General features: G+C 56.0%; 2 protein-coding genes across 3 annotated transcripts; both read right to left on the reverse strand.

The window, feature by feature from the left end:
• Positions 1 to 902: 902 nt before the first annotated feature.
• KRT36 (keratin 36) lies at positions 903 to 10406 on the reverse strand. Of its 2 annotated transcripts, XM_053211464.1 has the most exons (9): positions 10201 to 10406; positions 6602 to 7033; positions 4214 to 5861; positions 3430 to 3512; positions 3010 to 3166; positions 2315 to 2476; positions 2077 to 2202; positions 1679 to 1899; positions 903 to 1293 (listed from the first exon to the last, which is right to left on the reverse strand). In XM_053211464.1, the coding sequence occupies exons 3-9, from the start codon at positions 4670 to 4672 to the stop codon at positions 1098 to 1100; spliced, it is 1404 nt and encodes a 467-aa protein (XP_053067439.1). In that variant the 5' UTR covers positions 4673 to 5861; positions 6602 to 7033; positions 10201 to 10406; the 3' UTR covers positions 903 to 1097. The 2 variants fall into 2 exon arrangements, with proteins under 2 accessions (XP_053067439.1, XP_053067438.1); XM_053211463.1 differs by having other exon boundaries at positions 4214 to 7033; positions 7645 to 10406.
• A 4132-nt stretch (positions 10407 to 14538) lies between these two features.
• Positions 14539 to 19023, reverse strand: LOC106972589 (keratin, type I cytoskeletal 13). Its single transcript, XM_015069587.3, has 8 exons — positions 18526 to 19023; positions 16980 to 17062; positions 16652 to 16808; positions 16314 to 16475; positions 16100 to 16225; positions 15784 to 16004; positions 15104 to 15129; positions 14539 to 14751 (listed from the first exon to the last, which is right to left on the reverse strand). The coding sequence occupies exons 1-8, from the start codon at positions 19006 to 19008 to the stop codon at positions 14681 to 14683; spliced, it is 1329 nt and encodes a 442-aa protein (XP_014925073.3). The 5' UTR covers positions 19009 to 19023; the 3' UTR covers positions 14539 to 14680.
• Positions 19024 to 23827: the final 4804 nt, after the last annotated feature.

Below are 23827 nucleotides of genomic sequence, written 5' to 3' on the forward strand. Positions count from 1 at the left end.
CCAGAGCAGGAGCATGGAGTACTGGGGGAAGCGGGGCCTGACCAGTAGGTAGCAATGATTCAGGTTGGGTGGAGGTGGGGAGAGACACTACGAGCTGGGAAGAGGACCAGAGTCAGAATCAGAATAGCTGGACGATGGCCTCTTCTCTGCCACTCACTGCTGTGTGGCCTAAGGAAAGTCACTGTCCACTCTGGGCCTGTCTTCTCAACTAAAGAATAAATCAGGGGGGCAAAGAAGACATGGGGCCCTCAGACTTCTCACAGGCCATGCGTCTCTGACCAGAGTGGCGTCCAGGGCCCGGCACCATTAGGCTGGATGCCCAGAAGGGCAGAGCTCAGCCAGTAGACTTTGGGGCACTCTGACCTCTGCCCCACAGAGAGGTTCCCTCCCACCTGCTCTGTGTTTCACCCCCCACACTTCACTGTCCCTGTTGCCCTTCATTCAGCCCTGTATCCAGGTCTGGGGACAGAGGGTCACCTGGCCCTCCTGCCTTCATCTTCCAGCTCCCCTCCCCGAAGTGGTCTGCCCAGGCTGGCTGCCTGCCATTTGCCTCTCCCTGGTTGGTCCCTCTCCCAAACTGGCACCAGTATTAGGCCTGAGGGTGGGCCAACAGGTCAGTGGAAGCTGGACTAAGGAGGAGAAGCTGAAGGGAAGGACAGGGACCACCAGATCCAGGCAGGGTGACCAAGGAGGGCTGGCTTGGGAGCCTTTGCAGGGCCACCAGGTGGGTACCCATGGGCAGGGCTGAAGCTGTTATTAAATATCTTTAATCACCCTGTCACTTCCTACCACTCAGACCCAGAGAAGACAGACGTGAAACCAAAGCGCACAACTTTACTGTGACCCTTGACCAAACATCCCCACTAACTAACCTCATAAGAATAGACAGAGTCACGTTTGCAATGCCAAGAGAACACACTTTATTGGGTAGAATTCCAGGGGAACCTAGTTTTGCATAAAAGCAGTTAAGTCCAGAAACACAATATAAGAAGTCATTTTGGTAGAAAAAAAATCTGCTGAGCGGGGAGCCCCTCTAGGGAATGGAGGGGAGGTCATTTAGAGCCAGGAGCCACAGGGGTGTCCCCCCGGGGGTCTGGCTACAGTGGGCAGGGCTGCAGGTGCTCCCTGGAGGAGACGACCTTCCCGTCTCTGATCTCCTCGGTGATGGTGCGGATCTGGGTGCTGACCTGGGGAGCCGGGCCGCAGGGCACAGCCGGAGCACAGGGCACAGTCGAGACGTAAGGTACCCTAACGGAAGGCTTGCATTCCGTGGCACAAGGGTGGGCAGGCAGCCTGAGGAAATGAAATCATATCAGAGTGCATTTGGCATCGGGGCATGGGACTGAGATTCATGTTAAGCGGATTTAGGGGATAGAGTACAGGTTTAGGATGACAACAACCGATGGCTTCGGTGCCTCTGAAACCCCCCAAGGGCTGCAGGGGGGAAGACGAGGAACTCCCAGCTAAGCACCATGGTGGGAAGGCACTGTGGGGGGAAGGGGGGGTGCGGCTTGTGCCCCTGTAATGACCAAGCTGGGACAAGAAGGGATCTCAAGGGAGAGGTTTTGGATCAATCGCTGTCATCCACTGGAGACTGACACCCTCTCTGAGGCACTGAGGGCTGGTCCCCGGGAGCCCTGTCCCCACGCCTGGCTCTCTGGGGCTCACAGCCACTCACTTGCAGTCCTCGCCCTCCAGCAGGCGGCGGTAGGTGGCGATCTCCGACTCCAGCCGGGCCTTGACGTCCAGCAGCACCTGGTACTCCTGGTTCTGCCGCTCCAGGTCACAGCGGATGTCGGCCAACTGGGCCTCCACGTTGCTGATCAGGCACTGCATCTGGGCCAGCTGGGAGCTGTAGCGCGCCTCGGTCTCCGCCAGGGTGGATTCCAGGGAGTTCCTCTGGAAGGGGAAAGAGGAAGAGCCGCCAGTGGAAGGGAGTCCCAACCAGAGACCCTGTAGCCCTGGGTATGTGCATATCCTGTGTGATCATGCCCCATCATGAGCCCGCACGCTGAGGCTGGGGGATCAGGGCTTTGCCAGGAGCTGTGGCCAGTGACTGGGGCAGAAGCCACCCACCATGCTGTGCTGGGCCTGCAGCTCGATCTCCAGGGCGTTGACCGTGCGTCTCAGCTCGATGATCTCCGTCTGGCAACACTGCAGCTGCTCCGAGCTGGACATCACCTGCTGGTTCAGCTCCTCGGTCTGAGGGCCCAGAGCAGGGTCAGACCAAGTGAAGCTACTTTAAAGGGGAACCCCCTGCCCCGGGAGCTGGTGCCTGCCCCCTGCCGCCCCAGCCCAGCGGCCCCAGCCCCACCTGGGTGTTGAACCAGGCCTCCACGTTTCGACGGTTATTCTCCACCAGGGCCTCATACTGGCATCTCATATCATCAAGAATCTTGTTGAGATCCACCGGGGGGGCGGCATCCACCTCCACGTTCAGTCGGTCCCCAAGTTGGCAACGGAGTGTGTTGACTTCCTGCAGAGGGGAGGCAGGATGGCACACGGTTGGGAAAAGGGTGCCGGATTGAGGGTTCCAGTGGCTGGGTTCAAACCCTCCTCCCGCAGGTGCCGGCTGGGTAACGTTAGCATATCAACTTCTCTGAGCCTCGGTCGCCTCACGGACACACACCTGCCTCCTCTGGGGATTTGGGAGGGTAGGGTGACATGAGGCAAACATCAGGCAAATAGAATAAATGTTATCAGGCGCTAGCATCCAGAGGGAGATCTCGTGTCATGGGCAGGAGTGTGGGATCTGTGTGACCTTAGGCACGTGACTGAACCCCTCCGTGCCTCGTTTTTCTCATCCGTAAAATGGGATCATTGTGAGGACGAAATGAAGCGAGAACAAAATGCAAAGTGTTTCCAACAGCTCCGGGCACACAGTGTGATGTCAACAAATGTCAGCTGGAGCTCCTGGGGGGGTAGCTGTCACAGTTGTTAGCCCCAAGGGTCACCGGGGGCTCCCTGCCGGGTGGGAAACTCCGGAAAGTCACACGACACGAGCCTCACCTCCTCGTGGTTCTTCTTGAGGCACAGCAGCTCCTCCTTCAGGGACTCCACCTGGGCCTCCAGGTCGGCCTTGCACAGGGTCAGCTCGTCCAGGATCCTGCGCAGGCCGTTGGTGTCGGCCTCCACCAGCTGCCGCATGGACAGCTCCGTCTCGTACCTGCACACACACACACAACCCTGCTGGGTCTGCAGCGAAGGAGCCACGCACAGGCAGGGTCCCCCGCCCTCCGTCAGCTGCGGTGGCTGATTTGGGGTCAGCAGCACGCTGGGCCTTTCCTTTGACCCGGAAGGGATCCAGGGCCTGTGCCGTATTCCCGCTTACGGTTTGGTCTGGCCCCACTCCCACCTCCCCAGCTCCCAAGGCCGGGGGGCAGAGGCGAAGGAAGGCACAACGGACCTTCCCCGATGAGGCCCACTCACTTGGTCCGGAAGTCGTCGGCAGCCAGCTTGGCGTTGTCAATCTGCAGGACTAGCCTGGCGTTCTCAGCCTTGGTCAGCAGGATCTGGGGAACAAGGGGCGTCCCGGGAGCTAGGAAAGGCCCAGCTCACAGAAGGCATGCTTCTAAGTACCACCGGCACCTTCAGCATGCCCAGCCCCGAGTCCTGAGCCCTGAGCCCAGACACGGAAGGAGCATCAGTCCCAGGAAGGGCATCACTAGAAGTAGGCCCCAGAATGGCACGGTGGGAGGCCTCAGGCTGAGGTGCAAAGATCCAAGCCAACCCGGATTCAGATTCTGCATCTCACACTCACAGGCTGTGCGATCTCGGGCAAGTTTGCTGAACCTCCCAGATACTTAACTTCTGCCTCTGTTAAATGGGCCCAGTAACACCCATCTCTCCAAGGTGAGGAACAAGTAATCTAACAGATGGGAAAGCATCAGGTGCTGTGCCTGGATTTGGTAGAGGCTGGGTACATGTTATTGCCCTTCCTATAGCTAAGACAGCCAGGGGAGGAGAGGGATGGCTGGCATAGATGCACTTAGCAAGAGACTCACAGAGAGGTCTGGGTCCCCCCCCCCCCGCCGCCCCAGAAAACCAGAACCCCCAGAGAAAATCTTGCCCTGAACAGAGAATTCCCTAAGAGGTCCTAAGAATTCTCATCCGTCTGTAGTCCCTTGGAATGAGACAGGACCTTCCCCACCCCACCACCACCCCACTCCCACCGAGGGCTGGGGATGCTGGGGAGGCGCCAGGTCCCCATTACCTTCTGCTGGAGGTCCTCGATGGTCTTGAAATACGACTGGTAGTCTGGGCAGATGTACGGGATCTGAGACTCATACCACTCCCGGATCCTGGTCTCCAGCTCCGCGTTCTCCCGCTCCAGCTGGCGCACCTTCTCCAGGTAGCTGGCCAGGCGGTCGTTCAGGAACTGCATGGTCTCCTTCTCGTTGCCATTGAAGGCGCCTTCGCAGAACCAGCCCCCGCTCCCAACAAAGCCAGAGGGGTAGCAGCCAGCGGCCAGGTAGGAGCCGGGCAAGCAGCTCCCGAGGCTGGAGAGGCCCAGCCTGATGGAGGAGGCAGACCCCACAGCACCAGCAAGACTGGGGACCCTGCAGGAGCCCACAGAGTGGACGGAGGACACCCGAGAGATGCCGCCTGCCGTGCCACACAGGCCCTTGACAGACCCAGAGGAGAAGACCGGGGAGCAGACCTGGGTGGCCATGATCCTAGCAGAGGCAGGTCACAGTGAAGCAAGGAGCTCAGGTTCTAGACTCTCAAGGCCTCTCTGAGGTGTTTATATACAGTCTCCATGGGGTGTTGGCGTGTTTCTCTTGGGAAAGCCTATTCCTATTCCAGAAAGCTAATCTCATCAGAATGTGATTTTTTTGCTACCCATCCAGAATTTCTTAGCTTGTAAAAAATTAAAAAAAAAAAAAAATTGAATTTTGTTTGCTAAGTCAGGACTCTCATGTGTTGTCATTTCCTGTCAGAATATGAATTTTATTGCGTCTTCAAAGTCTTTGCACCAGATCCCATAAATCGGGAGTGGCCTCACAAATGACATTTGGTTCCTGCTCACTCTGTGTGCCTTTCCCGGAGCAGCCCAGTCTGTCTGCTCGTCACCCCCTGTCCACTTCCCCGGCCTCACAGTTGCTCCCCTGCGCCTGGGCCCCTGGGACGGCTAAAAGGGAAGGACAATTCCTGGAGCTGCTGTGTTCAGGACCCGTAGTCACTTCATTTACACCACACAACAATCCTGGGAGGCAGCCAGTCCTGTCTCCATGGCACCGATGGTGACATGGCAGCGAGTGACAGAGCTTGGAACGGAGACCAGGTCTCCCAGACCCCAAATCCTGTACTCCTGTGTTCCCGCTGCTTCTCTCACACAACCAAGGTCAAGTGCAGGCACCCAGAATCTGGGACCCAGAGACCTAGGTCCAAATGATGGCTCTGCGGATAATCGGTCCTGCCATGTGAGCACATGACTGTGGTGTACTTCAGTGTCCTCATCAGGACAGTGCAGGTCATCAGCCTGCCCTGCCTGCTTCCCACAGATATGAGAAGAGTCGAGAACAGAGGTAAGGGTATTTTGAAAACCCCTGTGCGCTCTAGAAACACTGCTTACACAGGACAGTCTTTGATGACGGTTTGTGGCTGTGGCCGGCAAAGGATCGCGTGTGTGAGCCCTCCAAGGGGCTGCCCTGGAGGGCAGTGTCCTTTGTGACCTGCAGGTCTCTGAACCTGGGAGAGTAGAATCAGGACCCCGGGCAGCCTCCACCGTCCCCCTAGGCCCTGAGAGACGGCTCAGTGCAGATGACAGGAGATGGTCAATGCAGACGCGTTGGACAGGGAAGGAAAAAATGAGAATAAACAAAGCACCGCCAGATAATTAAGCAAGCTGGGAGGAGCACCTGAGAACTTAACCACCAAAAGTAAACTCCGTCTGCCGCCTCACAAAGTGGGATTTCCCAAGGCTCAGGCGACCCGCTCACTCTTCTCCCACACAGACTTGGTTTGCAAGACTGGCGTTTATGGAAGCATTTATGTGATACTCAAGTTGTAATTTAGCAACCTCTTAAAACGCTTTATAAGCTTCTCTCCGAAATTACTCAGGAGGGTTGGCTGTGATGCCCATGCCTCACCCACTTCGGCAGACACCTCGACAGGATGCCTGACAGCGCCCCCCCCCCCCACCGGGAGTGGAAAGGGGGACATTAGGCCCCCAGAGCTCTGGATGCCACGGAACCAGGTCCTCACAGCGGCCCCGTCTTCCAGCAGAGCCTAGGATGGGGCTGTCCCTGGGGTTTCTCAACCTCAGCACTGACATCGTAGACTACATAATTCCTTATGGGCGGGGAGGCTTCCGGTACATCGTAAAATGTCAGCAGCGTCCCTGGATTCTATCACCAGATGCCAGTAGCAACCCCCTCCCCCAGTTGTGGCAATCTGAGATGTCCCCAGACACTGCCAAATATCCCCTGGGAGGCCAAACCCCCTCCCCAGTTGACAACCACTGACCATCAGGACAGGGGCTCTGACCAGACCTCCTATAAATGCCCCCCTCTGATTTCTAGGACAACTCACGCAGAGTCTGGCTGTCACTGTGGGGCCCACTCAGGCAAGTTCCTAAAGCACCCATGCTTCAACTTACCTTATGTGGGACACAGCATGCTCTTCCAAGGGCAGCCCTTCCAAGGCCTGGCACGGCTCTTCTCCAGGGCCTCTGGCTGCCAGGCATCTGAAGTTTCTGGGTTTTTTCATCCCTCCGCTGAACGATCCATATCTGAAGATGATTCCAGGTTTCCTTCAGGGCAACCAAGTGGGCAGGTGTCTGATGCTCTGTTCCCATCGCTCCCAGCCTGTGCATCAGGGTGGCCGCCAAGGGCCAGAGTCCAGGCAGGTGTCTCCCAGGCTATGAGGAGAGGCACGTACCTCTCCTGAAGCGGGTGACAAGCGGGTCAGAGAAGGGCTTTTGGTCGCGCTTGGTCCTCTGCCTTTCTCCACGTTGCAAACTGTGAGGCCACCCCTCGGAGGGAAGTGTGGAGGGGGCTTCACGGGAGCAGATTGCTCTGCTCTCTTCCACCTAGAAGCCGGGGCCATGACAGGATGGAAGTGAGGGCCATGCGGAACAGATGCCCTGCCTGCATCAGGGAAGAGAACCCAGGACTCACAGAGCCACTCGTCTCCCAACACAGCCCCAGGGATCTGCCCACCCCACTCCCCATGGCGCCCCAGCCTTAGAGAAAATCCCCCCTGTTCGGCATCAAGTAAACCAGGAGTGCCCATTCATCAGGTTTTATTTGAAAATAAAGTCCATTTCAAGACCATTCTTTCTAACATTAATCTAAAGGAGCGCCTGGGTGGCTCAGTCGGTTAAGCATCTGACTCTTGGTTTCAGCTCAGATCATGATCTCGCGGTTCATGAGCTCAAGCCCTATATTGGGCTCTGCATTGATGGTGTGGAGCCTGCTTGGTATTCTCTCTCTCCTTCTCTCTGCCCTTCCCCTGCTCCTGCTCTCTTGCTTTCTCTCTCTCTCCTCAAAATAAATAAATACAATACAATACAATACAATACAATACAATACAATACAATACAATACACTGGGCTAAGGGTCAGCGGCCTGGACTCCAAGCCAAGCTCTGCCCCAAACTTCCCAAGTGACCCCCGTCCATTCCGGGCCCCAGAGCCCCAACCTGAACAGGAAGTGCCCAGACAAGGCAAGCTTGAGGCCCTCTTCCATCTCAGACATTATAGGATTTGAGGCCTAGGCATTTCCTGTGGAGGGGGCCAGGAGTCACCTGCACATGTCCATGACTCATTCACCACCCCCCACAGCCACCATCCTGCTTCTTTGCCACTAGCCTGGAGAATAAAAGAATGGAGAGGAGTTACAGAGATTCCAGCTTATGACATGATTGAGTTTTCTTGTTGTTTTTTTGTTTTTGTTTTTGCAAACCCTCTTGGACCTCAGGCCACCCTTTGCTTCCACGCCTCCACCAGAGCAAAGGCATGGGCTTCCTCGGGGCCTGCCCTGGTAGGCAGAGGCCACACGAACCCACCTCCTGGGGCTGTTCCCCAGAAGCCCCCATTTGGAGGTACAGAGTCACCGGGATGTTGAGCCGGCACCCCAGCACGTCCAGGCTGAAATGACATCTCTGGCCAACTGAGCCAGGGACACGGCTTTGCCAAAGAAGGGGCTCAGAGGGTCTCAGGCTGGCCCACAGGGGCCTGGGGCCTGAACTCAGGCAGACCTGGGTAGTTGAAGCTACTCAGCCACTCTGAGCCTCAGTTTTTCCAGGAGGAACCACAGTCACAGGATTGTGAGAAGTAAACATGCTTGATGAACAGGAACTGGTGTCACAGATTTGAGAGATCAAAACTGTTCTTAGAACCCATATAGCCTAAGCTCCAGCCAAATGCTGTATCCAGGGGCTCAAATCACTCACCCTGGTTTCATGGGATGCAGCCCAGCTGTGCAAGAAAGACAGCTGATCAAAGAGCAGCAGGAGCCCCCTAGACCAGGACCCTCTGGCCTCTGACGAGAAGCTAGCACCTTCCAAAAGCTACCCCCACTTCCTGCCAGCACCGGTGCTGGCTTTAGGGCTACAGAGCTGACAGGATGCTCTCTGCCCACCATAGCCCCAGCTTCAGGGTCAAGGGGAGGAGGGGAGGTGCTGCTGTAGGAACATAAAATGTCCTGGCTTTTCCCAAGCCCACCTTGGAAGGCCACCAAGTTCAAAATCAACCAACCACTGGGTTTGTGGATCCTTTTTTGGTTGAAGAAGAAGAAGAAGAAGAAGAAGAAGAAGGAGGGGTATCTGTTCTCAAATGAGCTTCCATCTGAAAGCCAAGGTTCTCCGTGGGCGAAGACCCAAGAAATCAAGCATGAGTCTGCTGCCCAGCTGATCATTCCCTTCAACATAGAAGGGACTGGGAACGGCCTGTCACAGTGGGTCCGAGGAGGAAAGCAGGGTCCCTCTTTTCCTGCTTCTCGGTGCTGGTGCTATAGTTAGAAGCCAGCCTCCACCATCACATGGAGCCCCAAAGGCATTGGAGGAAGCAGACCATGGACCATGGGGAAGCCAGATCTCCACAAAAGGGCACAAAAAGAAAAAGGTCACTCAAGAAATACAATCTCTCTCTCTCTCTCTCTCTCTCTCTCTCTCTCTCTCTCAGCTTAAGCTTGAGCTTCCTGGTTTTCCTGGTACCTGTTTGATCTTTGACACCCATACACACGGGTCCTGCAGAATTTCTCACTCTAAGAGGCACCTAGGACATGCTGATCCCAAGTCTTCACCTTTTTAGACCCCACCCAGCACCCACCCACCCAGAAACGGGGACACCCACACTGACCTCCATTTCTTCCCCCCACACAACTGCTTTTTCAATTTACTCAAGCGGCAAAGCACCCGGGATTCCCAGCCCCTCCCAGAAATTTCTGTGCCAAATAACCACATCAAAACCCCAGGCCAACTCTGCTGCCAGCTGTGAGATTCTAGTACAGACGTGCAGTAACAGGTACACGAAGTTGACGGAAGCATTATGGGAGGGGGGAATCTTTCAATTAAGACATTTTGAGCCACCAATTCGATTTATCCAAAGAATCAGAGAAAGGTTGTGCCTTTTTTAGTCTTGACTGGAAGAGACTCAGAGCTGTTCCCAGACCTGCTAAGGGCAGAGCTGCCAGATTTTATTAGCAAACAAAACTGCATACAATATTGGGACATACTTGTACTTGAAATCATTCACTGTCTGTGGTTCCACATTAACTGGGCAAGGCTGCCATCCGGCCCTAGCCAGGCTCAGGACAATCTGGACACATACTGATTGAACAAGGGGGGGTGGGGGTTGTCTTTCCCCACTCCCTGGCTGCCCCTCCATAGGACCAGGAGCCCATGCCCTGGGACCTCAGGAGAGCTGACGAGTAGGCCACGGCTCCGGGAAGTGGTTCCTCCTGAGGACCCAGGCCTCTACCGGGCTCCCGGGGACATGGCTTCCCAGCATTCTGCTCCTTGTATGGCCCTGAATCCCCACTGGGCCTGGGCCCCGCCCAGATCAGGACTTGAAACCCCCACCTCACCAGCTCCAGAACTCCCCCAGAACTCTCATTGCCCCCAAAACACAAAGGTACTTTCTCTCCCCCTCGGGTGTCATTTGGCAATCGCCCGGGGCTTCTGGATTCTGCTCCAAACTACCCTTGCTTTGGGGGAGGCCCAGAGAGCCACCCCGACCCCAGTCCACAGCCATACCTCTCCACGGTTCTCTGTCACCAGGCTCTGTTCCTGCATCCCAGGACCCACTTCCCTCACCTACAGCCAGCTCTTCCTTCCTGCACAGCTGCGTGGGCTGACAGCTCCCATCTGGAAGAGTCCAGGGCCTCCTGCTCGGATCCACTCAGCCCCTAACTCCCCCCACCCAGCTTTTATGGAAAATTCCAGAGCTGTCACTGCTTTCCCTCAAGTGCCTGGAGAACCTGTGGTTTGTGGGAGACGCAGAGCCAGGCCCAGTGGGAGAAAGAAGCGGTACTTCAGCCTCCCGCGTCCACTGGATTCAGGTACCACTTAACTGAACTACAAAGCAAATTTCCCAAACACCCTGTTTAATTGAGTTCCATCGTCCGCATTTACAGGGCCTGGTGTGCACTCGGTCTCAGTACTTCCTACTGACGACGGCGTGTCTGCAAAGCACTGTGGACTCCAGATTGTAATTAACTCGGCTTTATACTGTGGATTCCGCTTGCAAACTAGGCTGAGATCCTTGGTTGAAAGAAGCCACAGAGTCATCATGGCCGTTCATAAAAATGGGCCAGAAGAGTGAATACCAGCTCTTGGCCAACTCCCCCGCCCCCCTCCCCACCCGCAACAAGAGCCTGTGTGGGTCTGAGGACCCACCCAGCAACCTGATCCTTCCCAAACTCTGCAGAATGGAGTCTGATGTGTGCTCGGCTCGTGCTGGACCCCCCAGAGGAGCTGCTCAAAGGCGTGCCACTCGCATACCCTGCCCCACTCCAGCCACTAAGCCCCAGGAACACCATCCAATAGGAGGCAGGTCCCCAGGCAGCCCCGAGATGCACGCTGACCCAGGCAGGGAGAGAGGAAGGGCCCCAGCGGCTGACGCGGGAAAGCCGGAACAGCGCATCATCACACGCCATTGACCACAGCCTTCGCGTGACATCCCTCCCTTCTCTTCCCTCAAGCTCCCCTTAGGAGGGACCGTGAGCCTCCTCTTCCCAGAAAGCCCCAGGCACCTTCATCTCACACTCTGAGTCTTTTGTGGACCCTCAAAGGTTACCACCCCAAACAGAAAGACAACAGGCACCCGAGGAGTCTCGGGGCTCAGCTGTGCCCCGTTCACCAGGGCACCCAGCTGCCCAACACGAGGCCGGGGACTGGCCAAGGCCTGGTGTGGACACTGGACCCAGGTAGGATCAGGTCTAGGGCTCTGTCCCTCCGCCCTGGGTCCCAGCAGGTGGCCGAGAGGAACTGATCTGCTTCCTGGGGTGAGCCTGCCCCCTGCAGGGCCCAGACAGGACACACACCCCCATCAGGGAGGGCAGAAGTTGACTGCCCCGTCCATGGGGCGGAGCCTGAAAGAGCGGGAGGCACCTTTGCCGAGGGTGAGGAGGAAGAGGGCACAGAGGCAGCACAGAAATTAGCCAACTTTGTGCAGCACCTACCGTATGGAGGTGCTTGCCTCGGGAGCCTGACTAGCTCTGAGGCACGGGACGCCACAGGAGCATCGCATGGTTGACGCCTCTATCCCCTAAGCATTGGGGCTTAGACGAGAGCCTCGTTTTCTTTCCCTAGAGGCCCGGAACCGAACGCTTGACTTTGGCAAAAGGCCAATCACAGTCTCGGAAAGCACATTGGAACATGGATGCCAGCTCTCTCGATAGGCAGGTCACTTCAGCAGCCTGGGCCTCAGTCTTTAGACGTGTAAAATGGGCACAATGGTGCCGACGCATGGGATTGTGACAAAAATGAAATAATGCAAAGGAGCTCCGTAAAGAGTCAGGCACTAGACACACTGTCGCTTTCCCCTTTGTTTTTACCCCGTCTGATTTGGCACCTCTGGCATCCACATGTGATTAGCCACACGCTCATGACCGCAGCCCTGGGAAGCAGGGGTGTGGGCCTGGGGTGGGCGTGGGCACCTAGCGAACTGGGGGAGGGAAATACCAACCCCGCAGGCCTCCCTCAAAGCTGCCCTCCCTCAAATGGCCGCCCCCTACAGATGACAGGGGGAAAAACTGAGTCCTGGATGGAAAGGGCGGATTCCCAGCCCGCACACCACACTACCGAGGTGACCACCTTCTCCCGGTTCAGGAAGGCTCCGGGGTTGGCTTTGACGGCCCCTCCTGGGCTTCCCTCTCTGGCTTCCCTGGGACTCCCGACAGGGCCACAGAGGCCCTTGTGTGAGTCCGGCTTCGATGGCCTCCCTGACGCCTGGGTGAAAGGGTCCCCGACCAGAATCCCCACCAGGCCCAGGGTCCAGCTCATTTCGTGGCTCCACGTGGACGACACGGACCTGGGCATGTGAGCTAGAATTAAGTCCAGCCCGTTCTGCAGTGGTTGGGGGAGAGGGGAGGAATCTGGCTTAGTCAGCCGGGTGGGCCGCGTGTGAGTGATGTTTGTAGGACTAAGCCAGCCACCTGAGCCCACAGCAGTGCCCCAGCGGTAGGTAAGCTGGTCCAGGGAGAGAAAGGCAGCCCCACCCTCCCAAGCACGTGGTCAACACCGGGCTAGGCTGGCACAGACACACACACACCTGAATGCACCCCACACTGTCCGGGTGCCACAGGGGAGGGGAGGGGGTGTGCATCTCAGTCTGAACGGTGAATAAAAACCCAGTAGTCTCAGGACACGCGGGTGGCTCAGTTTAGTTAAGTGTCTGACTTTAGCTCAGGTCACGATCTCGCGGTTTGCGGGGTCGAGCCCCACAGAGGGCTCTCTGCTGTCGGCGTGGAGCCTGCTTCGGATCGTCTGCCCCCCCTTCCCCTCTCTCTCTGCCCCTCCCCCGCTGCAAAAATAAATAAACACGGAAAAGAAACACCTGGTAGTTTCCAATAACACAAATGTGGGGGTGCAGAGGGAAAGCGAGGAGGTCACCTCAGACTGAGGTCACTCATTGAACAAGGGCCCAAGGCTCCCAGTCACATGGCTAGGTCACCAAGACCGGTTTGCAATAACAGGACCTCAAGGTGTGAGAGGGGGCGATTGTAGAATTCAGGGCCAGAGACAGGCAGGAAGAGGCCAGACAGTAGGCCTCTGCCAGGGAGGAGTCCAGGTTTTCTTCAGTGGCCAGGGGAGCCACGGAAGCATCACTAGGCCAGGAGGAAGACTTCCCATTCCCAGGAATCATCCCCAATTGAGTGTGGAGCAAGGACGCAGGGGAAGCTCAAACTGGAGGCAGGGAGGCCAGGGAGGCCGGCTGTGAGGACATCACAAGCTACCAGCATCCACAGGATGGACTTGGGAGGGCAGTCAGGGAGAGAGCAGGCCAAGGTGACTCCCGGGCTCCTGACTTGGGCCTCCGGAGCCTCTGGGATGGGGGACCAGGATGGCACAGATCTGGGAGCATGAAGGGTGCTCCTTCGGACAGTGGTTTAGAGGAGGCAGCGGGCATGAGGGTCTGGACTAGAGGAGAGGGGCTTCACTGGAGTGCCATCAGAACGTATTGGCAATCGTGACCATGGACATGTCCCAGATGAGCCAAGGGGAGGGTTGAAAGAATAAAGAGAAGCATGCTCATGCCAGAATCCAGAGGACCAGACTCCACGTAAGGAGTGCGCCCAGCAAGAGGAGGCTGCAAATCAGAGCTGTGACATGGAGGGAGGTGGGGACACGGGTGCAGAGGGGAATTGGGGAGGAAAGTCAGCTCAGATTCAGGTCACCCATTGAGTCATGTGGCCAATTCATTGAGCGGGTTGGCATGGCAGGACCTTGGAGTGGGTAGAGGGGAACTGCAGGTCCGGATGTCCATCATCTTAAAAGGAAGGTACTTGAAGGAAAGGGGGAGGCAGCAGGTTGGGCTTGGGGTAACTGTCCTGGGTCTCCTCCCCAAACCAGCCCCAGTGTCTCCTGCCCCCTCTGTTTCTCTGCAAGGGAACACTGGCCCTCGAAGCCCTCCCCAGGGCCCTCTGGACCTCTTTCCCAAATCTCCCCATCCCCTGACTCTATTAGTGTCCCGTTGCCACCTTCTAGCCTATAGGGTGTTGAACTGGCTCACGTGGCCTCGCGTGTCTCCAGTTTGTTGCATTTGTCCGTGTTTGCTGAGCACCGTGGCCCATGAGCCACCCATTTCCCCCGTGTCTGTGCCCTGATGGTTGGCCCAGGTGCCTCGTGTCCTGCCCAGCTGGGAGCTGCCTGGGCCAGGCCTTGTTGGGGTAAGCCACTTGGCCCAACAGTATGCGCCCACCTGTCACCCCAAATCAGGGCCTCGGCAGGTCCCGCCCTCAGAAATCAGGCCAGAGTCAAAAATACATATGCAGAAAGGCAGGAAACTTTATTGAATCGTCTTTTCTTTTTAGCAGAGAAGCTGAGAAATCAGAGTGACCAGATAAGGGAGAAGGGGAGGTGCCCAGGGAGAGAAGCGCAGAGCGCCCGCCCTCGGGAGAGCCCCGGGGGGCGGGTGTCCTGAGCGTCCTGCGGTCCCTCCCTCTCTCCTGCAGGGACCTGTCATCTCTCTCCTCTGGGTGCTGAAGACAGAGGGAGAGGAGGCCGGGTGGATTTAAGGCTTACGGGTGTCGGAAATGCGGCGACTGGGAGGGGAGGCAGTGGTGCCAGTGACGCCGGTGCTTCCTGAGAAACAGAGGGGGCAAGAGACACTCAGGCTGGAGAAGACCCACCTCAGCAGGTCAGGGCCCCCCAGGAGGGCCCCAAGCCCCCTCACTGGTCAGGCTGGGCGTTAGCTGATATGGACTCTTATGTTATTGTCCCCCAAGGTGGGGAAGCCTCCAAAGCCTCCCAGTGGCTCCATGGGGCAGAGCCAGCTATTCTGAAAAGAAAGAGATGAGCAAATGACCACGTCCACCATAACCCCCTCCCTCCGTCCACTGGGGAGTCTGGCACTGCCTCCACCCGCCCCCCCCCGCCCCCACCCAGGGCAGCGAGCAAGAGCCGACTCGCCTCTCCCACCGGGTTGTTTCCTTACCTCCTGAGGAGGGTAAGCCAGTCATCCTGGGAAAGAGAAGAGGAGCAGCGTGAGCACAACTCACCCAAGGACAGCTGCTCGCTCATCTGCCCTTGGATCCAGCGACTCAGATCACTGAGAGGCCCCCAAGCTGGGCTTCCTTACCAACTGTGCCCCAGCCCAAGGGCCGCCACAGGTAACTGGCAGGCCTATGGGACCTCAGGAGGACATAGTACCAGCCCCAAATCCAGGACATCTGCCAGATCTTTTGTCTTCCCTCTGGTTCCTTCGAAACCTACACCCTACTCCCGCTGAGCCCACAAGGACAGCCTGGTCCCTGCAAATGGTCTGAAGGCAGTGAAATCGCCATTTTTATCGCTTTGGTTAGCCGACCTGAACCCAAGGCAATATTCTTCCGATATGAGCCGTTCTGTCCATGGCCCCTATTCCTGCCAGTCTAATCCAAAGGCCCAAATTGGAAAGCTTAAAGGTATTGACCCTGCAGGCCACTGAGGAAATCCCCCCGCAGTCTGATTCAAGAAAACAGGAAGCCCTGGTCCTGGATCTCCATCCAGTCAGTTTAAGCTCAGAAGGTCCCCTTCCATATGGAACATGAGGACCTGATCCTTAAAGCCTTGCCTGTTCGAATGTCCAAGGGTCCTGTGGTCACTTTCCCAAGAGAGAGGCTTGAGAGGGCCTACCTGGCGTCCTGGCCCTCCAGCAGGCTGCGGTAGGTGGCGATCTCCTGCTCCAGCCGCGTCTTGATGTCCAGCAGCGTCCTGTACTCCTGGTCTTGGCACTCCATCTCGCTGCGGAGCTCGCTCAGCTGGGCCTCCAGGCCGCCGATGAGCCCCTGGATCTGCTGCAGCTGCATGGCATAGCGGCACTCCATCTCCGCCAGCGAGCTCTCCAGCCCGGCTTTCTGGGGGGGAGGGGGTAACAGAGAAGTGAGAAGGGGAGCCAGGCCAGGCAGAGGCCTAGAGGTGCTGGCTGCTGGGCAGGAGGCAGCAGGTGTACCATGCTGAGCTGGGACTGCAGCTCAATCTCCAGGCCCTGGAGGGTGCGTCTGAGCTCTGTGATCTCTGTCTTGCTGGTCTGGATCATGGCGGTGCTAGAAGACACCTCCTTGTTCAGCTCTGCACTCTGAAATCCGAGCAGGAAGAAGGTTACGGAGGAGCCCGGTGGAAGGCCCTGGAATCCCCGGGCGCCACGGGGCGAGAGGGCCGGGTACCTTGCTGTGGAACCATTCCTCGGCGTCCCGGCGGTTCTTCTCGGCCATGGCCTCGTACTGTTCCCTCATCTCCGCCAGCACGCGGGTCAGGTCCACGCCCGGGGCCGCGTCCATCTCCACGTTGACCTGGCCGGCCAGCTGGCTGCTGAACTCCTTCATCTCCTGTAGGGATGGAAAAGGAAGGTGTGTGAAGCTCCTGACCTCCCTCTCCTTGGCTCTGAGTGCTACCAACGTGTTCTAGGAAGCACCTCCAGGTCCCACCACGGAGGGCTAAGTCTGGCTGCTCCCCTTTCTCAGTGGAGGCCATTGAGCCATGGCAGGCCCCTGCCGGCCCTCACCTCCTCATGGTTCTTCTTCAGGAAGGCCAGCTCCTCGTTCAGGCTCTCGATCTGCATCTCCAGGTCGGTCTTGGTCAGGGTCAGCTCGTCCAGCACCCTGCGCAGGCCGTTGATGTCGGCCTCCACGCTCTGGCGCAGGGCCAGCTCGTTCTCATACCTGAACGATTTTTTTTTAATATAAAAAGCAACACAGAAGTTAGACACTCCCCTAATTCTGTACTGGACTCTGCTACTTCTCCAAGACCTTCACCCCTGGGATGCTCCGATCTCACTGTTCAGATGAGCATTTGTGTCAAATAAAAGACAGTTTGGAAAGGCCAGGACTCACTTGAGCCTAAAGTCGTCCGCAGCCAGCCTGGCATTGTCGATCTCCAGAACGACCCGGTTGTTGTCGATGGTGGCCGCCAGGATCTGCAAAATACAGGAGGCAATCACCGGAGGGTCCACGAGTTTGGGGAGGAGGAAGAGACAGCGTGGGCAGGACGGTTGTCATCATCTGACTGCCTCTGTACTGTCCCCGTGAGCCAGAATAAGGCACTTCTCTCCTCTTCTTGTAAAGGGGGGTGGGGGGGTGGGGCAAGTCCTTCCGCTTGCCCAGTCACTCTGGCATTCTATGCCTGGTCATGGTGGGGAAGATAGGGATGCACATTTCAGGGGAATGACCCTGCCGAGAACATCTTTGGTTCATCATGTCTCAATGGCCCCAGACTAGCAAGCCCGCCATTGTGAGAGCAGGTGACCTTAAGGTCAGGAGGGGGTCAGCCTGGCTCCAGACAGCTCATAGTAACTTCGTTGGAGTTGGCCTCCGGGCTGAGCAGAGAAAAGATCTAACAAATACTCCCAACGGTTTGAATTTCTTGTCTAAACTTCCATATTCTGAAGCAGGCCGCTAGAGGAGAGGGTGGGGGTGGGTTAAATGGGGGACAGGCATTAAGGAGGGCACTTTTCCAGGTGAGCACTGGGTGTCATATGTAAGAGATGAATCACTGGGTTCTACTCCTGAAGCCAAGACTACACTGTATGTTAACTAACTTGAATTTAAATTTAAAAAGCAAATTCCACCGCACATAGCGGGGACATAGCCCAGGCAGGTGGATTTCTGTTCTAGCAAGCTGGGTCCCAGCGTGATGGACAGTCCTCGATGAAGGAATCTCAGTTTAATGCTGGCTGAGCCTCTTCTCCATCTTTCCCATCTGGCCGTAGCTAATTGAGTGTAACAATTTAAATGGGGCCCTTACAACATCAACCAGTATGCCAAGACCAGTGAATGAATACGTATCCCTCTCTGAGGATTGGAGTCATTCTTAGCGGCGTTTAAAACTGTCATGGTTGGGGCGCCTGGGGGGCTCAGTCTGTTGAGCGTCCGGCTTCGGCTCAGGTCATGAGCTCACGGTTTGTGAGTTCAAGCCCCGCGTCAGGCTCTGTGCTGACAACTCAGAGCCTGGAGCCTGTTTCGGATTCTGTGTCTCCCTCTCTCTCTGCTCCTCCCCTGTTCTTGCTCTCTCTCTCTCTCTCTCTCCCTCGAAAATAAATAAACATTAAAAAAAAATTTTTTTTAAACTGTCATGGTTTCCAAACAACTCAGTGGCTTAGAATTATAGGGATCCAGTCACTAATAACAAAGCAGTAAATGTTGACAGTAAAAAGTGGTAAAAATGTTGACATGAGTGGTAATAACAGTAAAAATGGATAGTAGGAGAAAACGTGTTTGGGGAGCAGTGGCCTAAGGAAGGTTATCAGGAATAGAGACACTTGCTGGTAAAAGACTAGAATTTTCCCCTGCAGGGGGGGTGAGGGTTCTACCATACTGCATTTCCTGGCCTTTGCGGCTCTGGCCTGCACAGAAGAACCCTTGCCAACATCCAAGGACTCACCTTGTCCCGCAGGTCCTCGATGGTCTTGTAGTAGTGGCTATAGTCCCGCTCCGGGCTGCTGGGGCTCTGCTTCTGGTACCAGTCCCGGATCTTCACCTCCAGGTCGGCGTTGGCCTCCTCCAGGGCGCGCACCTTGTCCAGGTAGGAGGCCAGCCGGTCGTTGAGGTTCTGCATGGTGAGCTTCTCGTTGCCGGAGAGGAGGCCGCCATCGCTGCCACCAAAGTCACCAAAGCCAGCGCCAAAACCCCCACCAAAGCCACCTCCAAGGCCACCTCCAAAGCCCCCTCCGAAGCCTCCGCCAAAACCACTACCAGCCCCTGCACCGAAGCCGCAGCTCATGCCGCCCCCGTAGCCCCCAGCTGATCCCCCAGAGACAAAGCGTGATGAGCAGGTGGAGATACTGCGGCCTCCTCCCAGCTGGCAAGAGCCGCCCCCGAATCCACCTCCATAGCTGGCGGAGGAGCTCTGTATGCGGCAGCTCATGGTGAGAGCAAGATGGGGAGCAGGTGAGGACAGCAGCTGGGCTTGGCCTGGGCCGAAGACGGTGGCTCTTCCCTGGAGTGGGGGCCTTTTATACCGCCTTCTACGAGGTTGGACAATTGCCCCATCTTCTCTCCTCCCTTCCCCACCCTCTGACTGGTGCCAACTGTACTGTTTCCCACAAGCCAGTTACCTCTGCTCTCCAAGGTGGGTTGTGCCTTTGGGGGTGGCTTTAAGCCTTAACAAAAGGGATGATTCAGAGGGAACGGTGTTCTGCCTGAGACTACCCTTTTGACAGCTGAATTCAACTGCACCTCTGTACTGTGGGAGCTCCCTCCACGGGCTCTCAGCTCCACCCAGTACTAGAATGGGGACAGAGCTGCAAGGTGGCCCTGTGCTTCACGAGGTCACAGCAGCCCTCAACTCCCTTCTTTCTGTCTCCAAAACTTCAGACTGGAATGTTCTGCCCCCTGTTTAGCATCTCATCGACTCCAGTGCTCCCAGAGACTCTGATGACAAACTGCTCGGTCTTGTAGAATCGACTACCTTGAAAGTGTTTAAACTGGGGGGAAAAAAAATAGTTCCCAAGACCATCAAAACCCAGGGAGACTGAGGTACAGAATGAGGCAGGAAGCAACCCTGAACATCATAACAGCTAACACACTCAGACCCCTCACCATGGGTGGGCACGAGACTAAGTACACTCACTTGTCATTCGATCTTTGCAACAGCCCAATGACGTGGGTCCTACTCGTAACCCCATTTTACACATGGGGAAACCGAGGCTTAAGGGTAGTCAGGCCTGGGACCCAAGTCTGGTTCAGTCTGACACTAAAACTCCCTTTTTAGGTATATTATTCATATGGTAAATTGTACAAATCATTTGTGTCCAACTTAATGCATTTTTTAAATGTGTATTTATTTTGGGGAGAGAGCACAAGTCAGGGAGAGGCAGAGAGAAAGGGGGACAGAGAATGCAGAGAATGCAAAGCTGGCCCAATATAGGGCTCGAACTCACGAGCTGTGAGATCACGACCTGAGCCGAAGTCAGATGCTCAACTGACTGAGCCACCCAGGTGCCCCCAGCTTAATGCATTTTTACCTATGTATGAAGTTTACCCATCACCCCGAACATTCCTGGACTCCATAAAGCTCCCCATACCTTTTCCCAGTCAGCTACCCGTGCCCTATATCCCTAGGAAGACCACAATTCCCTCTACTGTCACCCTAGATGAATCCGCAGATCTCAGCCAGGGACTCTTTTGCTCCCTAGAGAACATTTGACAATGTCTGGAGACATTGGTTGTCACAACAGGGGGTTGCTGCTGCTGTCTAGAGGACAGAGACCAGGGATGCTGCTAAATATCCTACCACGCACAGGACAGCCCACAATAAAGAATTCTCCAGCCCAGAAGGTCGATAGTGTCGAGGCTGAGGAGCCCTGGATCAGCCTGACCCATGTGTTCAATCATGCCATCATCCCAGCTGCCTTAGAGGCACAGTCAAGTCCAGAAAGGGAGTCTTATAATGCCTGACAGGGCTCTCTCCAGCCCTCCGGTCACATGACACCTGTCTCAGCTTGTGAGCATTTGACCAAGAGGCCCCAGAGGAGGATGTAACCCAGGGCCTGGGGCCAGGGTCTCCTCTGAGGAGCCTAGGTCGCAGCTAAAATTCGGAGACTGCTTAGTAACCCTGCCCGAGGAGCCCTCAGGCTGGAATAAAAGGGCTTAGCAGCGGTCTCTCGGAGCCCAAGGTAGGAGAAGTTTCTAGGGCTAAAATGGAGGACTGTGGGCTCAGGCTCCAACTCCCACTCACCAAGGAGGCCAGGATTGTCATGAATGGCCTCTCAGGGGAAGCCTGCTGGCCCACAGCAGCCAGGAGGTCTGGACTAGACCAAGGGCTCGGGTGGGGTGACACAGGTTTGTGGTTCTCCCCAAAACCCCTTCGCTGATTCAGCAACCCGGACCAGGAAAGAGGACTGTGAGTCAGCGCTCTCCTGCCCTTTGTTTTCTGTGAGTAGGGAAGCTGGGCCTGTGTTTCACCCAGCGAGTGTCAGCACCAGGGAGAGAGCCAGGGCAGGATTGGGGTCTCCCAGGGGAGACAAAGGCTGGGGCGGGGGGAGTTCAGGCTGACCTCTGATCCTGTCCAGCCCTTCTGCCCCAAACTGATAGCTCAGCGCTCTTGCCCCCTCTCTCTCTGTCTCTCTCTCTCTCTCTCTGAAAAGCTGTGATTCAGCCCAAAGTAGGACCTCTCAGGGCTGTCTCTCTCTTCTCTCTCTCGGGGAGAGGATCAAAACTGACAAAAAGGTGATTAATGAAACCTGCCAGGCCTGGAGTGACGATCCTCCCCCCCGGGGCTGACAGCAGATTCAGGCCAACGCCTCTTAGAGGAACAATACCACAGATCCTCCAAAGTCCCAGTAGTACAAACATAGGGTGGCCATGACATGCCTCCCCTCGCAGGGTCAGGGCACAGTCCCTCCCCACCACTCCCCTCCTGAGCAGGTACTTATGGTGCCTGACGCAGGAATGCCTTCCTCTGACCCATGGTGAACCCCAGGGCCCTCCTGGAAGAAGCTGGGCAGAGACCCATCCTGGGGCCCCAGTTTCGCTTCTACTGGCCCTGCTCCAAATGAGGAAGGACAGAGTGTGGGAGCTGAGGCACTGCTCACACATCTTGAGCTTCCCTCTTTGCTTTCTGACAAAATCACACCAAATTCAGTAAGGGCAGGGGGCGGGGGGGAACGCTGCATTTACAAGCACCCCCTGCAATCAAGGCTTTGCTTCACACATTGTCACTGAGTCCGCACAACAACGGGGGAGGGTTTTTACTGGCCCCATTTTACAGATGAAGCAAGTGAGGTGAAGGGAGGCCAAGCTACTTGCTCGAGGTCGCTATGAAGTCAAGATTTAAACCTCGTCTCTGGCTCTCTGTCTCTACCCCAAATGATGGTGCCTCTGAGCCTTGCTGTGAACTCAGTGTGTGATCTCTGAGTGTTCCATTCCATACTTACCAAAGATAATAAAATAACACTAGCTAACATTTCGTAAACACTCTACGTGCATAACTCGCAAACAACTCTACTGTTTTTTTCACACCCTTTTTCTCAGATGAGGAAACTGAGGTCCAGAAAGCTTAAATTCATTGTGAACCTCTGTCTCCAGGGTCTGTACCCTTCACTACTGCCTGCTCAATCCCTTTCAGGCCAGTGTCAATGCCACCCCACCCAAGCACGGGCGTCCGCTGTCGCTCTCTGCATTCCCGGGCTCCCTGTCACCGCAGGCCCAGCTGGTGGATGGTCCTGTTTTCCCACAGTGGCTGGACCTGTGCAGCTGATGGCCTGATGGGCCGGCCTGTCTACTGTCTGTCCTAGCGTGAGCTCTGAAGCTTGGGGGCTTGCGAGGATAGTCAGTGCAGAATGTCAAAGCCGGAATTGTCATGGGAACTTTCCCGCCCAATGCCCTCATTTCTCACGTGTGAGGAAACCAAGACCCAGAATGCCAAGGCCCAAGGCAGTGGGAAGCAAGGAGAAATGCCTGGGTTTCCAGCTCCAGCACCAACTCACTGTGGGCTTTGCGTTGAATTGCGTTGCCTTCAGCAACGGCTTTCTGAGTCTCTGGTTCTCAAAGATCTGTCCAGAGGTGCCAGATGGTTCGCCTGCACAGCTGAGGCTTAAATCCTGTCCCCCAGCTCCTAATCCAGCCTTCCTCGCTTGGCTCTTGGATCAGGCTCCTCCCTCCTTCCCTTTTTCCCTGGACCGCAAGGGGCCTGGACCCCAGGATGCCCGACCCACCTCTCACAGTGGAGGAGCCTTTCATGAAAAGCAGACCTTCCCCAGACGGTGGTCATCCGCCTCGCCCTCAGAGACACCTGCTTCACATAGCAGGACTCAGGAGCCTTCTCCGGCCCAGCCTCAATGCACCAGGTCCTTACATGGCTATGGTACCCGGCTCTCTAGAATCCCTCTTCTACCGCCGTGCTTCCCAGGAACCCAGTGAGGTCGGCAAACCCTTTGAATTAGATGGAACGGAGTTTCAACCTACATCTGCCATCAACTGGCTGTGTGACCTTGGGAAAGTTACTCAACCTGTCAGTGCTTTGGTGGCCACAACTGAAAAACAGGCATTTGATGAGTGAGCGTTTGAGAAGCACCTGACCTAGGGAAGCACTTGGCAGGCAGAGCCCCTCCTTCTTACAAATGAGGAAATTCCAGCTCATCTGTGCATCGTGACCTGTCCTGGGCCTCCATTCTGTGCCAGCCTGCTCTGCCTCCCTCTCTGGTTCCTGCAGCCAGCACGGTGCCCACAACAATCAGACGAGTGACAGTTGGTGGTGTTCCTACTTTATTTCCCCGACTCGGTTTTACATTCCCTGAGGAGAAGTTCTTTTTTTTCACATTTTATTTTATTTTATTGAAGTTTATTTTTATTTATTTTGAGGGAGAGAGAGAGAGAGCAAGCAGGGGAGGGACAGAGAGAGAGGGAGAGAACCCCAGCAGGCTCCATGCTGTCAGCACAGAGCCCAATGTGGGGCTCGAACTCAGGAACGATGAGATCATGACCTGAGCTGAAGTCAAGAGTTGGACACTTAACTGCCTGAGCCACCCAGGCACCCTGAGAAGGTCTTTATAAACCTCCAAGGCATTCCCTCCTGGCAGAGAGAAGCTCTCAAACACCCGAGAAGTGGTGTTTTGTTTGTTTGTTTGTTTGTTTGTTTTGTCTGCTGGCTTTACTTTTTTTTTAATGTTTATTTTGAGAGATAAAGACAGAGTGTGAGCGGGGCAGGGGCAGAAAGAGAGCAAGAGAGACAGAGTCAGAAACAG

This window comes from Acinonyx jubatus, chromosome E1 (genome assembly GCF_027475565.1).
Source record: "Acinonyx jubatus isolate Ajub_Pintada_27869175 chromosome E1, VMU_Ajub_asm_v1.0, whole genome shotgun sequence".
NCBI lineage: Eukaryota > Metazoa > Chordata > Mammalia > Carnivora > Felidae > Acinonyx > Acinonyx jubatus.